The following is a 15091-nucleotide window of genomic DNA, read 5'->3' on the forward strand; positions in this document are numbered from 1 at the left end:
CGGCCCTCCAGGACCGAGTTTGGACAGCCCTGAATTAATCTATAATGATGTAGCACTAGTTTTGTGAATTGCGATACATTTACAAATAAATTTATAAGTTAAACACAATTGCAGTTTTCAAGTTTGTGTATTTATAAATGTAACAATTTGATGGAAATATGAGATGTATTTTTCTCAGGGTTTTACAGGAGAACTGTAGAATAGAGAGAGATGTCCAATTTTCAAAGGAAACTGCAACTCACAGATTTATTAGCTCAAGAGTCAAAATGAGGAAATCATTTATATTGCAAGGAAGAAACATATCCCTTATTTTGGTACAGTATGCATCAATATATAGAACAGCTTATATTCTAATTAGTGTTGAAATACTATACAATTTGCTGTCAGTATAATACTTTGTGTATGTGTTGTCAACACAAGACCTTAAACCATTTTACTGGGAGTTCTGTGTTTAAGTTATGGAGGCTTCTTTATGGAATAGTTTTGATAGCCAGAGAGGTTTTTCATCACTAGAATTACTTAAAATGGTATTATTTATAATGCATAATCGTTCTCTTGTAGTGTATCATTTAAAATTGTTAACACTTGTCTACACTACAGCAGTTATGCAATGGTTTACAGAATTCATGGAATTATTTTTGTCATCTTGGGAATTAAATAATTTTTGATCTTTAACCTGCCTCGAGTGTTTTGTCTTCTTCTTTCCCTCCCTTCCCTACTTATAAGAACCATCAGTTACAGAGTAGACAAAGAACAGTTTGTCTTTTTGTGTAAGTTAGAATCAATTTAAGGAATACAGTATGACTGTTCTTGAGTTCATATTCTACTTAAAGTGTCTATGGGTACTAGTAGTATTAAGACAGTCTTCATTTCAGTGTAAAAACATGCCAGTAATGTCTGTAATCACATTCATGTGAAAATATAAAAAGCGAAATATTTAGCACTAGGTACCTATAATGGAATAACTCCTGGTTACGGTGGTGTTACACGGTGATGACTGTCAAGACAGAGATCATCAAAAAGGTAACACAGCAATTTCACTGCCTGCAGATACAGAAAAGTAAAGTACATAAAGGTTCTTTATTGGCATTGATGGTTCATTGAAACTTAATTACACAAAAGTGAAAGGTTCTTTAGATTAATAAAATGCTCTTCACTCTAAGAACTGTTTCTTTGGGTTCTTTAGGGAACCAAAAATGGTTCTAGGGCATCACAGCAAAATGCTATTTTGCAATCCATTATTTTTTTAAGAATGTAAGATAAATGCTATTGTAGACTCACCTTACTTATAGAGTTTGGGTAAAGAAGTTTCATTGTAACTCCCTTTAGGTCCGGTCTCTCCCTGCAAATGCTGCAGAAGAAGACCAACACAGTTACATATGCTTTGTGCTACAGACTTCTGTAACCTTTTACTTCCATTTCAGCTCTGCTTGTACCTCTCAAGAATGATATTGAAACACGTGACGGCATTGTCTGCTTGCAAAGCAATGATAAGGCAGGGGCCCTCACTTAGAAGTGCTTCACCAACAGAGGGCCTCAGTATCTCGGATATGTGCTGCCTTTGTTTCTCATCTGGTGTGCAGAGCCTTCCAGCCATCAGGTGGCAGCCTGTCCTAAGCAGCCGCTGCAGTAGCTCTGAGTACAGAGGAGGCTGATTCTGCTGCAGGAGCTTGGAAGGTATCAGCAGGCAGGTGGTCTGACAAAGGACACTGCTGACCAAAGGCCCTACTGGCACCAAAACAAATAAATAACAACGGTTCCCATCCTCATTACAAAGGTCGCTCGCAGCTAGTAAAACATCAACAAGTTTTGGTTTATGTTTGTGTCATTGGCTCAGTTTTCTGGGTGAGGAAGCGGGAGAATCATGCCTTGCCTTGACCGAATCCTGGAGAAAACATGTCTTTATCAGCGGTTCTAAGGATGTGCAGCTGTTCACGGTCCAAACTAGCTTCAGGATCAGAATGCAAGCAGGATACCTGAAATAAGACCGATGTTCAACCATAACACCAATGTTACAACATACATTTAGGGGAAGGAACACGGGTTACAATACCTTCTCATGTCTCATAACTGAAGTTTCACTGCAGCACACACCCTCTGGAAATACCAGCTTTATGTCTTCTACAGCCTTTCGATAAGATGGAGATCCTGCACGACAGCGTACACATAATTTCAGTAAGTTTTTTTTTTTTAAGATTTTATTATTTTTGTCAGAGTGCTGACCATAGATGCCATTATGCAGACTGTCAGAGCCATACTGGGCCCTCCATAGTGTCTGATCTATAGTACGGGCTTCAACCGGATCCTCAGGGCCCATCAGCTCCAACAGCCTCTTTACTGCATTCACTCTCAGTAAACCCAAAGCCAGCGAGGGGCCCGAGCTCAAGTACTTCAACTCCAGCTCCTCAATGGGATCCTGGATATTAAATAAGCATAAGACAAATGGTTTCTTACACACTCAAGCTGAGGTATAAAAAAAAAAAAAAGTGTAATTAATTGTGTAGAAGTGCAATGTCTGTAACGTCTGTCCACCTTGCCATATTATTTTTCCTTTTTTTACTTTAATATACATCTTTAATAAATATTTTGTCATGCTTTAAAACATACATTTATTTTCATGTCAACTAATGTACAAGAGTTTACAAAAATTACATTAGAGTATATTTTTTTTGTAAAGCTGCTTTGCAATGATTTGCGTCATGAAAAGTGCTATCCAAATATACTTGAATTGAATTGAATTGAATTTTAGCTTGCCATAATGGTTTGCCAGTATATTTATATATGATGATAATTCCATATATGAAGTCCTACTCAAGTGGATCAAAAATCACTCTAACGTTAAGCTAATTTGTCTTGTTTGTACTGTAACACATTTTATATTTAAAAGCAATTAACATGGAATTAAGTGTCTTCATTACATTAGTGTCTTCTAAATCATTACAATCATTAGAAGTGTCTTCTAATTCATTACATTCAGTTTGCACTCAAGTATTATTTCCATAAGTACTCTTTTTAAAAGTATGCTAAAATGTCCTTTTTTTACACAAGACTCTAGAATGTGATTATTGTTTATTCTTTTTCGGATACTTAAAAAGAGGAAGACAGAGTGACCTGTTGCTCTGGTGGATGTATCAGTGCATTTGCCACGCTCGAGTCCAGCAGCAGCACACGTAAGCCCACTAGAGTATATCCGTTCTGTTTGATTATGGTGAGAATTTTACCAAAGCGGTGTCTCCAGGCTCCAGGTTTGAACAGAGCTAGAGTCAAAAGTGGCTCTGGGCCTGTAGAGTACAGAGGGAGGAAGTTGAGAGAAAAAGGCCATGAAAGAGCTCAGAGAAGAACATGTTCTGAGAAGACATCACTTACCCACTGTCATGTAACTATAAAGTGACTGACTTCTGAGACCTGAGGGTTGTTGGAGATTGACAGTCAGTTCCCAGAGCGCATAGAGGGGAAAAATATACTTTGGCTTGGATCTGTACATACCAGGAGTGTCAATGTGATGAGGCGGTAAGAATTTCAATAATGGACGACTAGTGTGATCTGAAGACGAAGATTTTAGATTAAGCAAACCACTTAAGGATCATCCTTACAAAACTGGTATTATTATCTACTTGAATCCTCACCAGGGACCAATTCTGCCTCAGAGAAGAAGAGGCAGGTCTGTCTGAAAGCTGTCTCGGGTGTGGGGGACATCAATACATGCAGGTTTCCTGGGTAATTTTGTGGTAAAAGTCTTCGTAGGGTGATGAATGTCCTCACCCTCCTCAGAGCCATGACCAGGGCAGGAGTGGATGTCAAGCTCTGCACACTGTTCTGCCACTCTTTTTCTCCGATCTCAAACGGACTCAACTCTTGTGCCTGCTGCTGAGACAGCTTGGGCACCCACTTTAGTGCCAGCAGCTCAAATCCCTCTTGTCCTGTTTTTACAAAACAAGGTAGATTTGGTAGTATAACTTACAGTGGTTTACTCAACCAAGAATACAGGTGCATTTGTAAAGGTACAGTTTTAGGTCAGGAATGCTCCAGTCCTGTTCCTGGAGGGCCACTTTCATGAAGTGTTCAACTCCAATACACCTGCCTGGTTGTTTCTAGTAATCCCTGAAGACCTTGATTAGTTAATTCAGAGCTAAGTGCTGCTGGAAGGTGGCACTCCGGATTGTAAACCTCTGTTTTAGGTACCTGCTGCATCTCCCTTGAGAACCTTATGAAGAAAGTCCATTTCTTTCTCGACCATGTTCTGACCAGTCAGTGTGAGAACCACCACCTGCTCTGCATTTGGACAAGAGGGATATGTGTGTTTGGACAAGACCATGTGGCTACACTTCGGCACTGTCCACATGAGCCCACCTGTAGGACATATCATATATAAATGTCAAAAATGCTCAGATGATAAGTGGACAAATCATGAAAATGCAAAGTAATGTATTTACCCAGAATACTGTGGTGGTTTTTAGAGTAGGGAACAGTGTGAAAGCAAACATGTGGGCCCAGAACATCTGTGAATCTTGAACGGATCGATCCAATAAGGCCTTGTGCAGCAAGCTCATTCATCAGACCTTCATCAGACAAAGACACAGGACACTTAATGCTTAGAGCACCTCAGTACAGCTTCACATACAGTAAGTGGCTGGCACGACGTATACTATCCAGATGCTCTACCTATCGGCAGTCTGGAGCAGTGTTTAACTGCACTTTCTCTCCTCATGAGGAGCACCAGGCAATGAGAGGACAGCTCAACCTGTTCTCCAGCCAGAAGCACTGTAGGAGCATGACAGAATGCTGCTACCTAACGGAGACAGACAGCATTTCCAGACAAATGCAATCAGCGTCAATGTCATGGTAGTGTCCCACTTTCAGTTTCAATATATCTCTGTACATGTACAGGCTCACTGTTGGGTTTATTCACCTGCTTTGCAGTGAGTCCCAGAGATTGAGCTTGTTTCCTGGAGATCTGCACTCTTTGAAGTCCCAATAGACTGAAGCCTGTATTTGCACATGCAGATAGTATATAGCTGTAACAGTGTGGTCCAACCACAGGAGACACGAGGAGAAATATATCCGCTGTATGGGGGGAAAAGGCGTAGAAAGTTTGACTTATAAGATGTTAGAGACTTTTATAACATAGCTTTTTTTTTTTTTTTTTTTTTTCATAGTAGTCACCTTTCACTGTGGCACATAAACTTGCTGGAGAAGAGTTCAGAAGATGGGAACAACTGACTCCTCTGTCACCAGAGTCCTGGATCCTGTTAACAGAGTCAGCAGGAAGCTCAAAGGAATATTTCACCAAGAAATGGAAAATTATTCATCATTTACTCATGTTGTTCCAAACTTGTATTACTTTTATTCTTTGAAACACAAAATAAGATGGATCATTAATTTTAAATTTAAAACTACAATTGGTTTAATCCATTGATTGTTTTTGATTTGAGAGTGAATAAAGGCTTAAATTTCAATCTGTTCATCAAACACTGTAGAAGACTTAGAACACACCTGTTTGAATTTTATGGATTAATTTAACGCCTGTTTGGCTCTCATTGGCTTTCATAATGTGAACAAAAGCAGCTGAAAGGTTCTTTGGATATCTTCTTTGTATTTCGTATTTGAAGACAATCATACAAGTACAATGAGGGTGAGTAAACAATGACCTAGTTTGGGAAGTATTACAATACATCTGAATACTAACGTTGACAGGCTGTTTTTTGCTATTCTTCCACCAAACCACAAGCAGAGCCCCAGATGCACAAGACTAGCAAGACGGGGTGAGTAGAGCAGGGGTTGGTCTTGACCGTGACAGTGCAAGGCGTTGATGGATGCTGGATCTGTCCGCCTTGCCAGCTGGGGGTCTGATGGCCCTGTGATCTCCTGCCACACTGAGTTAGCGTGAGGACCCCGGAAAGCCATGATAAGCACTGGCTGATGAGAATGTTCCCCTTCATGCATAACTGACTTGCTGACTAGAAGACAGGATATGTATTAACCCATGCAATTTGTATACATTTGTGTAATTATGGTGGGAGATGACATATACCTGCAAAGTTTGTCAGCAGCTCTTGGGGCGGATAGAGGAAGCGGATACCACATACATCTAGACTTGATCTCCACATAAGCTCAAGTGTGTGATGCATTGCCAATGGGTTAAGAAACAGTGCCCTGCCTATCAGAACAAGTGATGTCTGAAAAAACAAACAAACAAAAAACATAAGAAACTGTTCACTGAAAGATATAATGCCATTTACAAAACACTCTTTTACCTCAGTATGACACACTTGAGAAATTGTGGCTTCTGCGCTTTGACATTTTTGGTCTTCTGTTTCCAGAGTTTGCCAGTAAAATCCTGGGATCATACTAAAGACCTTTTGAACAGACTGAAACAAAGTGCTTTAAAGATTTGGATCAAAACATCTCAATCACAGTAAACATAATGGATGCACAAGTCATATAAAACCTCTCGATTTGGGTTGACAGAGATGAAGCAGTCCAGGCAGGATGAGGACAAGTGGACATGGGTAGGATAAGCCTGTTCCTCCAGCAAATTATTAAGCTGAGGTACCCAGAATGCAATGGTCTTCAATGGCTTCTGTCCAAAGAACTTGCAAACTCGTCTGTAAAACATGCTCTCGTCGCTATCCACCTTTCTCATCTATGAGCAAAAATATTCCAATATAAACTTGAATATTAGTCTATTAAGACTATTTTATTTAAGTAATAGTTGTTCTTTTTTTTCAACATTTTCTGTGCGTTTTAGTGGGAAATCTGCAAAAGCCACGTTCAGTAGTAGCTGGAAGCATCATTAAATTAGCTAAATATTTAATAAATGCCAATGAATATGTGTAGAACCCACCCTGGAATTTCTACAGCCAGTTTGACCATCCTCTAGAGGCATAGCACAGATGTACAAGGCCAAGCCATCTTCCTTATAAAACTGCTGCAGTCCAGCCACCCAGAAAGGGGCATCTAGCTTGTTGTCTTTTCTCCCACAGGTTTTGGGATCAGTCTATCACAGAGTAGGTAACAAAAATATTAAATGTAGTATAAAATGTCAAATATTTCCACTGCCAAAGATTATTGTATTTCTGTGCAAACTAACAAACACACCAAAGACATGAACCATGCTATGAGTGCATTGTAAATATGTGATTTGACTGAATCCACTGTCTGTATTTTTCTCTGCGTTCTTCCAGCCACCACCCCAGGACTAGATAAAGGCACAGTCAGCAGCAAACACTCCTTCATCTGTAGATCTGGAGGTAGAGTGTTCACCGAAGGAAGGTAGGATGCTTCCTAAGGGAAGTGAGTAGAGCAGTGTTACTCTAAATATGAGAACAGTGTTCAATTTATTAATCTTATTTTATAGATAAACAGTCAATAACTCACAGGCTCATAAAGAATATCAGTCCTCTCAGCAGCTTCCTCCAAGTTATTAGCAGAATATTGAGGTCTGAATGCTTGCAAGAACTTCAGATCCTTCTGCCATCTGATTTTATGACTGTGTTGCTCTCTGTATGCATACAATTATTACATTAGGTTATGCATGTTGCTGTGAGTGAAGAAAATGTAAGTATACTTTGTACCTTTGCTTGTTTTGAGCAGCTGGAACATGAGAAGATGGAGTACTCTGTTTATGTTGGTCATATTTCACAGTAGAACAGTAGGCATTAACCTCCTGAATACCAGGTTCACTGCAGCTAGTTTCAGAATCATGAAGCTGGTTTTCCTTTATACTTTTCCCTGAAGAGTTTTTCTGCTTATACTCAGCAAAATCTTGTGGATTTCTCCAGCTCATCTCTAACATACTTTTTTTTGACCATCTTATGTTTTGGAGTAATAAACTCTTCCCAGAAAGGTTTTTAGAAATGAAAAATAAACGCATTATAACTGATGTTACAATGATGTGATGGCTTTTAAAGGAGAGTGCATTTTATCAGCCATTCATTATTTGGAATATAAATGTATTTTTTTCCTAGAGTATTGAGTGTAATGTATTAATAATTATTTATTATTCTCAGCATATATTTAAAACTTGTGAATTTTTCATTCATATTTTTTATGTTAGGATAGATGTTTTATGTGATATTAGAGATTTATGTGATATCTTACCTTTTCTGGCCATTTGCTCTTGCATTTGTGTTAGACGTCTTGTTAGTGGAGCTCTTTTTTTTGTCTGGGTTTTCAGGACTTATGACACTGTCACTCTGGCTAATGACCAATTGTTTTGTTTGAAATGCATTGTTGCGCAAATCAATATATATGGTAGGAGAGTCTTGATTGTGTTGTAATTGTGCAGAGGTCCCTTTAAAGTCTGTCTCATTCATCTGTCTCACAGTACATCTAGGGAAAATCACAAACACATTTAACCTGCAGTACAGGAATCTGTAAAAGTTTGGGTTTTGTATGATTGTTTTTAATGTTTTTGATATAATGCTCCAAAGGGCTGCTTTTATTTGATCAAAAATACAGGAAAAACAGTAATATTGTAAAATGCTATTACAATTTGAACTTATATTTGAATGTTTTTAAATGCAATTTATTCCTGTGATGTGAATCTGAATTTTCAGCATAATTACTCCAGTCTTCAGTCTTTAGTGTCACAAGAGTCACAACCCTTCAGAAATCATTCTAATATGCTGATTTGCTGCTCAAGAAACACTGCTTAATACTTTTGTGGAACATGTGACACATTTTTTAGGATTCGTAGATAAATAAAAAGTGCAAAAGAACAGTATTTATTTAAAATAGAAATCTTTTGTAACATTGTAAATGTATTTTCTGTCACTTTTGATCAGTTTAATGGGTCCTTGCTAAACAAAAGTATTAATTCCATTTGAAAGAAAGAAAGAAAAATACTGAACCCAAAAACTTTTGAATGTACATGACTGTACCTGAGGGATGATTCTTGTATATTATGGGTTTTCGTAGATGAAACATTTGTCTTTATTTCCATCTCATTTACTTTCTTTTCACAAAAAGCAGCCAGCTGCTTCATTAAATCATTTTCATGCATTTCACTGTCATTGCCTGTAAAAAAAAAACATGATGTTTTCCTCTTATGTTCATCTGAAATATATGTAGCCTGAACGAGTAAAACAGTGTCTACAATCCAACCTTTGCACGTATCACATTGAATTGGCTTGACAAGAGGTTTTTGTTGCCATAGAGTCTGAAGGACTTGGTCAAGATCCCAGGCATCAAGAGGCTGTTGAGATAATTCGTTACATGGCTTTACTGAATAGCTCTAGTGTAAAAAATCTGATTAAATACAACCTAACTTACTGTCAGTGATAAAACAGGGCAGAACTGGGTCTCTATCCAATCAGTCTTGTTTGCTTTTTGTTGCAAATGTACATTGTATTCTGTTTTATGCAGCACTTTTTCATTCAGTGATTCTTCTGTTTCGTGACCCACAGGAAGCTGAGGATTAAAGCCACCTTTTTGGTCATCATCAGCCCAGGAAGTGAATGGCTGTGATACAGATTTGAGATGCTAAGACATTGTGATCTGAGAAATTATTAGAGATGGCAACTCTCTCTCTCTCTCACACACACACACACACACATGTTGGTTTTTGTGGTTTATGGGGACTCTCCATAGGCGTAATGGTTTTTATACTGAACAAACTGTGTGTGCTATTGCCCTACACCAACCCTACACCTAAACTTAGCCCTCACAGGAGACTTTGCATTTTTAGATTTTCAAAAAAACACCATTTAGTATGTTTTTTTAAGCCTTTTGAATTACGGGGACATAGGCAGTGTCCTATAAACCACCTTCATATTGTAATACCTCTGTCATACCCATGTCATTATACAAATTTGTGTCCTCATAAACCACATAAACATGCACACACACACACACACACACCTCAAATTTTGGACGCTCCAGGATCATGCTGCTTCCTTTTGGTAAGTGAATCACCGGTGGTCGCTGAAGGACAGATACCCCTCTTTCATTGTCTGACTGTAGAGTGAAATGTGAACTTCAGCTGTGTTTATTTCAGTTAACGTTAGTCCACCAGTAGTTGTTGCAAAGCTTGTGAGATTTAAAGGTGCTGTATGTAAGTTTTTGACTCTACTAAAGCATAAAAATACCTTAATATGTTTGCAGATATTTAAGAAACATGCTAAGTTAACATATTTGTTTATCTGAAAAACAATGCTAGTCAGTTATTCTCCTTTGAAAATGTGAGTTCCGGGACCTGTTTCATAAAACAAGTTTACCAAATAAGCCAGGTTTATTTCAGTTAGTCTGACTTATTTTGAACCAAATTAAATTACATTAAATCAGACTAAATTCATGTGCGCTCGTTCCTGTTGGTGTGTTTGATCTGGCAACCTGCGTGTGTCAAATCTGAGGAGGGGCAGGGTGAAAAAAACCCTCTCCAAAATGTTGAATTTGGACTGCAATACCTAGTTCAACCACAAGTCAATGTCAATTCTACATACAGCACCTTTAAGATCCTAACTCACCTGGACCTCACTGACTTGCTCAAAAATAATAATTATAACTATAAACACTGTTATAACGATAAAAATACATATGTGAAGGAGTATCACCAGAGAACAGTAGTTTGAACTTACTGGTGATAAGTCAGAGTCGAGGGACGGTATCTTGGAAATAATGTCGTCTAGATGCAAATTCTTCTGCATTTCTGAATGTATTTGGCAGGTGCGAATTTTTCCTCTCAAAATACTGTAGTAAACAGCAGCTGCGTGTTGACTCTAAATGCGGTTCCAGCAAAACTGTAGTTGTCATGGCGACCGCCCGCGCTGCATAAACCTCTTTGTTGACGCCTTGCTTGAATGTATGGTTTCTGTCACGTAGATGTTTTGGCGCGAAACTTGCTAATCGAGTTCTTACTATTGACTTATTATTTAAAAAAAAAAAAAAAATATTTTTTAAGATTTTTCTTTTATTTTTATGAAAATCCATTATATGATTTAGTGAAATAAACATTGTTTGCGTGAAAATCACACACACACACACACACACAACTGTTCCTCATGATTGTTGTGACGAGATCTATACTGCCCCTTTTGATAAAGTTCACAAATAAGGGAACAATGCTGTCTGGGAAGAGCGAACTATAAGATGTGGTGATGTGTGACAAAAATAAATACATTTCATTTGTGATATGTGCAATCAAGCTGTGATTTTGTGAAATTTAGGGGAGGATGTGTGTGAAAATATTAGCTATTTCGGGTATGTATTTAGGATACATAACATGCTATGACAAAAGTAGGGCCTAATGTGCTAATGAAAGACACAGGAGTGGAATGTTCGTGACCCTTGAGAGAGAAAAAAATAATAATTCTCCAGAACTGCAACATTTTAAAATATTTAAACTGGAAACACTGTAGGCCTAGTAGGTTATTTGGGTTATATAGGGGTAATTTGGGGAATTTAAGTAAAGTTACACTGCAATTTGAAATGACTGTAATTTTTATAGTAATTGATCATTTTAGGTCATTGCTGTTCTGAAGAAGTGGTCTACAAATACGGTATTTACTACTGATTGTAACCTGAAGATGTTGGTCAGTAGGTCTTTGGACTTAGAGCAAGGATCAATATCGTGCACATATATCCATATTTGGGTTTGGTTTATCAGACTGAGCATTTGCACAATGTCCTTCTTCATGTTTATATAGTGACCATACACAAACAAATTTTGTTTGATTTTGAAGGAAGCTGGATGTACTAAAAACAAAAATCAAGGCATAATACTTTATAAAGTCACTTTTGATACTTGTTTGTACAAGTGTTTTTTTTTTTTTTTTTTTTTTTTTTCAAATATGTAAAGAACATCGACACGTTCTTTATGTCATAGAGTAGATTTTTTCAAAATATATTTAAATATCACTTTTTTACCACCTAACATTTTTGTAGCCTTTATTTAAATTTATTTCCAAAATATGTATTTACCTGAATATATCAGCACAATTGATCATCAAATAACATTGTTATTTTTACATGGCTTGGATTAAGAATGGCAGCCTATCATGCATCATTTTAAGATCTTTTCACAAAAGATTATATTTCTTGAGATAAATAAAAGTCATGAATTTAAGGTCTGACATATGGATTTGAATTATAATGGCAGAATAGAAAAAGTAGCAGAATTAATATTTTTATATTTAACAGTCCCGAAAATGTTCACTGCCAATGTTCCGCAGATCAAGTCCCAAAACGCTGAGTGGGCTGGCACATGTGATGTTATTGTATATTGTGACGAGTGTATGGGGCTCCTCACCTTCCCCAAGCATTTCAACCTGCAGCGGAACCACCTGTGGTTTCTGCAGAATGAAATCTCGAAAAAGTTTAGCACTACAGTCACATTTCCAGTTGTTACCTGAGAGCCAGAGCTGATCCAAAGTATCAGGTGTAAAAGATGGGAGGTTGACCAGTACATTGTCTTTCAGGTTTAAGTAACGCAAACGTGGCAGCATGTATATGGTCGCATTAAGTATAAACTCCATCCTGTTTCCAGAAAGATCCAGCCAAGACAGGTGTTGCAGAGGCAGTAAAGCCTCAGCTGGAAGATTGCGAAGCAAGTTGCCTGACAGCAGCAGGTAATCAAGGTTCTTCAGGCCATAAAATGTCTGGGAGCTGATGGATGTTAACCGGTTGAACCTTAGATCAAGCTGTTGCAGCCCTTGCAGTTCCACAAAACTCTGACGCTCAAGTACAGAGATGTTGTTGTGTTGTAAGAAGAGTCGACGAAGACCTGTTAGACCGCTGAAACTTTGGGCTGAGACTTTTGTCAGACAGCTTCTATCAAGATGAATACTGTGGAGCTTTGACAGACCCTTGAAGACTTGATCTGGTAGGCTGTTCAAACAGCTGCCAGTAAGTTTTATCACAGCAAGGTGATTCAGGCCCATGAATGTGCCCATGCGTGCATCTTGTAGCCGGTTGTTCTCCAATTTCAAAACCTCTAGATGACCCAGCCCTTCAAAAACTTTCACTCCCAAGGCTCGAATCTGGTTGTGGCGAAGGCAGAGTTCCTCAAGATACTGCAGGTCACGGAAAGTCCCGGATCTTAGGCTTCCAATTGAGTTATTTGACAGGCGAAGCACATGTAGGCTGTGCAGACCGAGAAAAGTTTCATCGTGAAGTACAGATAGACGATTTCTGCTGAGGTCCAACCATCTCAAAGATTTCAAGCCTACAAATGCCCTAGGTGCCACGGTCACTATCTGGTTTTGGGCCAGATAAAGCTTTTGCAGCTTTGGTAGTTTCAGAAACACATTTGCCTTGATAACTTTCAGATAGTTTCCAGTTAGGTCCAATTCTTTGAGCTCAGAGAGACCCTGAAATAGCTGTGGTTGGAGATACGCCAGGCGATTGCCAGCGAGAACCAGCTCTCGTAATCCATGTAGGTCCTGGAACCCCGTCTCAGGCAGGACAGACAGTGAATTCCATCCGAGGTTCAACAACCACATGTGGCTGAGTCCTGCAAACAACTTGTCATCTATTCGAGACAGCTGGTTATTGTTGAGACTGAGAGACGCAAGGTTGGGTGTACCCTGAAAGACTATGCCAGGTAATGAACGGATATTGTTCCTCTCAAGGTGCAAGTGAGCAAGGGAATTCATACCTCTAAAGACATGGCCATCAAGGGATACCAGCAAGCTACTCTGTAGGTTCAGGAACTCCAGATTGGACAGCTTTTCGAAAGCAGCTGCTGGTAAGTTAGTAAAGAGGTTTCCATCCAGCCACAGGGAGCGTGTGGATAGAGGGATGTCGGAGGGAACCTGGGTGAAGTTACATGTGCTGCAGTAGACGTTGAGCTCTAAGCTGTAGTCATCTTGGATACAGGAGCATCCCTTTGAGCAAGGCTCACTTTTTTGGCCATTGGGTTCCTCTGAGGGCTTTGGATCTACCGAGAGCCTTGGCTGCTTTGAAGGTCTGGATTCCTCTTTGTTGGGGTCTGCCAGCATTGCTGATGTCCCCAGTGTGTACAACAATAGCAGTACAAAGTGGTTCATTCCAACTAAGAGACAATGATCAAAATGTCAACATTAAACACTAGCAAAGCAACAAAGCACTACCTATTCATATACTTTTCTTAACAGCTGTGAAATTTGTGACATTCAGATTATCATGTTGGAATTATCAATTCGGAATTCCATATGTATTCTCTGAACATCTCTGGAAAAACAGATACAGATTTTAAAGACGATAGATTTGATTGTTTTCAAATGAGAAATTTTGGATTTGACTCTACCGTTTTATTGTGGCAGCAGTCCAGCAGGCGTTCACTAGAAGAGTGGCATGCGTGTGACAGATCTGGACCAGCTCTGCCCCTATATATCACCTAGGAAAAGACACACAGTGTTCTGTGCAGAATTAACCTCTTCATTTCTGCTGTTTTCATTTTCAGTTTGATGCTGTTTGCAGTTTTAACATTTGAACATCAAATTAATTTGTTAAATTAATACATCAAATTATATATATATTGACATTTACCTTTAATAAATGTTTATTGAGAGACATGATATATGTATGAAAATTTATTTATTTGTAGTAATAGTATCTTAGTGGAGATGTAAAACTTTTTATTCACTAACTGAACTCTATTTGACATACTTTGTTTGAAAATTAGAACTCTAAGTTGTGTTACTGATTGTCAATGCATTTTCATGGAAATTTCTATCTAATACTCCCACACATTTTAGACGAAAATCCTTTGACTTTCTCTGAATAGTGTTCCAAAGTTCATGTAAATCTGCCCAGCCATCAGTGACATTTAACAGATGGTACTTACTCCAGTTGTGGTTATCTGTTGGAAGACATCCAGCTCTAAAAAGTTATTGAGAGTTAAACAAGCTAAAGAACAAGGCCTGAGAGACAAAGTCATATGGTCTGGGTTTTTTTTTTTTACTTCACTGAAACATAAGTTACCAAGAGAAGGATATTAATAACACTGATAAAATGTATTTATTTTAAGAACACGTGTGTCAATAACTATGCAGTGGTATTCAAAGAATGTTAGGAAGTGGCAACTATTGTAAAGGCAAACAGAGATAGGACCCTGCTCTGGCAAACACTGCAGTCCTCTACTCTCATACAGAAATCAATACAGACATCTCAT

The 15091-nt window shown here is 38.4% G+C and overlaps 4 protein-coding genes across 5 annotated transcripts; all 4 read right to left on the bottom strand.

Moving 5' to 3' along the window:
- Positions 1-222: 222 nt before the first annotated feature.
- On the bottom strand, positions 223-6373 carry LOC306868952 (dynein axonemal assembly factor 8). Its single transcript, XM_079415440.1, has 18 exons — positions 6255-6373; positions 6032-6176; positions 5687-5957; positions 5164-5246; positions 4910-5064; positions 4663-4789; positions 4434-4559; positions 4183-4350; positions 3627-3920; positions 3487-3543; positions 3367-3405; positions 3112-3281; positions 2224-2416; positions 2054-2148; positions 1874-1976; positions 1437-1725; positions 1282-1351; positions 223-1044 (listed from the first exon to the last, which is right to left on the bottom strand). Exons 1-18 carry the CDS (start codon positions 6345-6347, stop codon positions 973-975), a joined length of 2550 nt encoding a protein of 849 aa, XP_079271566.1. The 5' UTR covers positions 6348-6373; the 3' UTR covers positions 223-972.
- Positions 6374-6406: 33 nt separating this feature from the next.
- LOC306868954 (dynein axonemal assembly factor 8-like) lies at positions 6407-7802 on the bottom strand (the record flags this gene model as incomplete). Its single annotated transcript, XM_079415443.1, has 5 exons — positions 7575-7802; positions 7378-7501; positions 7099-7284; positions 6845-6997; positions 6407-6643 (listed from the first exon to the last, which is right to left on the bottom strand). Exons 1-5 carry the CDS (start codon positions 7793-7795, stop codon positions 6407-6409), a joined length of 921 nt encoding a protein of 306 aa, XP_079271569.1. The 5' UTR covers positions 7796-7802.
- A 3-nt stretch (positions 7803-7805) lies between these two features.
- Positions 7806-10819, bottom strand: LOC306868955 (uncharacterized protein). 2 transcript variants are annotated; one of them, XM_079415444.1, is made up of 6 exons: positions 10578-10819; positions 9862-9957; positions 9274-9462; positions 9106-9196; positions 8883-9018; positions 7806-8331 (listed from the first exon to the last, which is right to left on the bottom strand). In XM_079415444.1, exons 1-6 carry the CDS (start codon positions 10644-10646, stop codon positions 8097-8099), a joined length of 816 nt encoding a protein of 271 aa, XP_079271570.1. In that variant the 5' UTR covers positions 10647-10819; the 3' UTR covers positions 7806-8096. The 2 variants fall into 2 exon arrangements, with proteins under 2 accessions (XP_079271570.1, XP_079271571.1); XM_079415445.1 differs by having other exon boundaries at positions 7984-8331; positions 9274-9411; positions 10578-10771.
- Positions 10820-11872: 1053 nt separating this feature from the next.
- Positions 11873-14307, bottom strand: LOC306861683 (uncharacterized protein). The gene is made up of 2 exons (XM_079404086.1): positions 14225-14307; positions 11873-13990 (listed from the first exon to the last, which is right to left on the bottom strand). Exon 2 carries the CDS (start codon positions 13983-13985, stop codon positions 12132-12134), a length of 1854 nt encoding a protein of 617 aa, XP_079260212.1. The 5' UTR covers positions 13986-13990; positions 14225-14307; the 3' UTR covers positions 11873-12131.
- Positions 14308-15091: the final 784 nt, after the last annotated feature.

The sequence above is a fragment of the Barbus barbus genome (assembly GCF_936440315.1).
Source record: "Barbus barbus genome assembly, chromosome: 4".
NCBI classification, from domain to species: Eukaryota; Metazoa; Chordata; class Actinopteri; order Cypriniformes; family Cyprinidae; genus Barbus; species Barbus barbus.

Bases quoted from the DNA above. Each gene is read 5' to 3' on its own strand.
- LOC306868952 (XM_079415440.1), bottom strand. From the start codon at position 6,347: ATGATCCCAGGATTTTACTGGCAAACTCTGGAAACAGAAGACCAAAAA. The intron at 4,351-4,433 runs GTAAATACATTA...TATGTCCTACAG, and splicing joins AAACCACCACAGTATTCTGG to GTGGGCTCATGTGGACAGTG. The intron at 1,977-2,053 runs GTATTGTAACCC...GTCTTATTTCAG, and splicing joins CAGTTATGAGACATGAGAAG to GTATCCTGCTTGCATTCTGA.
- LOC306868955 (XM_079415444.1), bottom strand. From the start codon at position 10,646: ATGCAGAAGAATTTGCATCTAGACGACATTATTTCCAAGATACCGTCC. The intron at 9,197-9,273 runs GTAAGTTAGGTT...TTATCTCAACAG, and splicing joins GCCCTGTTTTATCACTGACA to CCTCTTGATGCCTGGGATCT. The intron at 9,019-9,105 runs GTTGGATTGTAG...TTTTTTTTACAG, and splicing joins TCAATGTGATACGTGCAAAG to GCAATGACAGTGAAATGCAT.
- LOC306861683 (XM_079404086.1), bottom strand. From the start codon at position 13,985: ATGAACCACTTTGTACTGCTATTGTTGTACACACTGGGGACATCAGCA.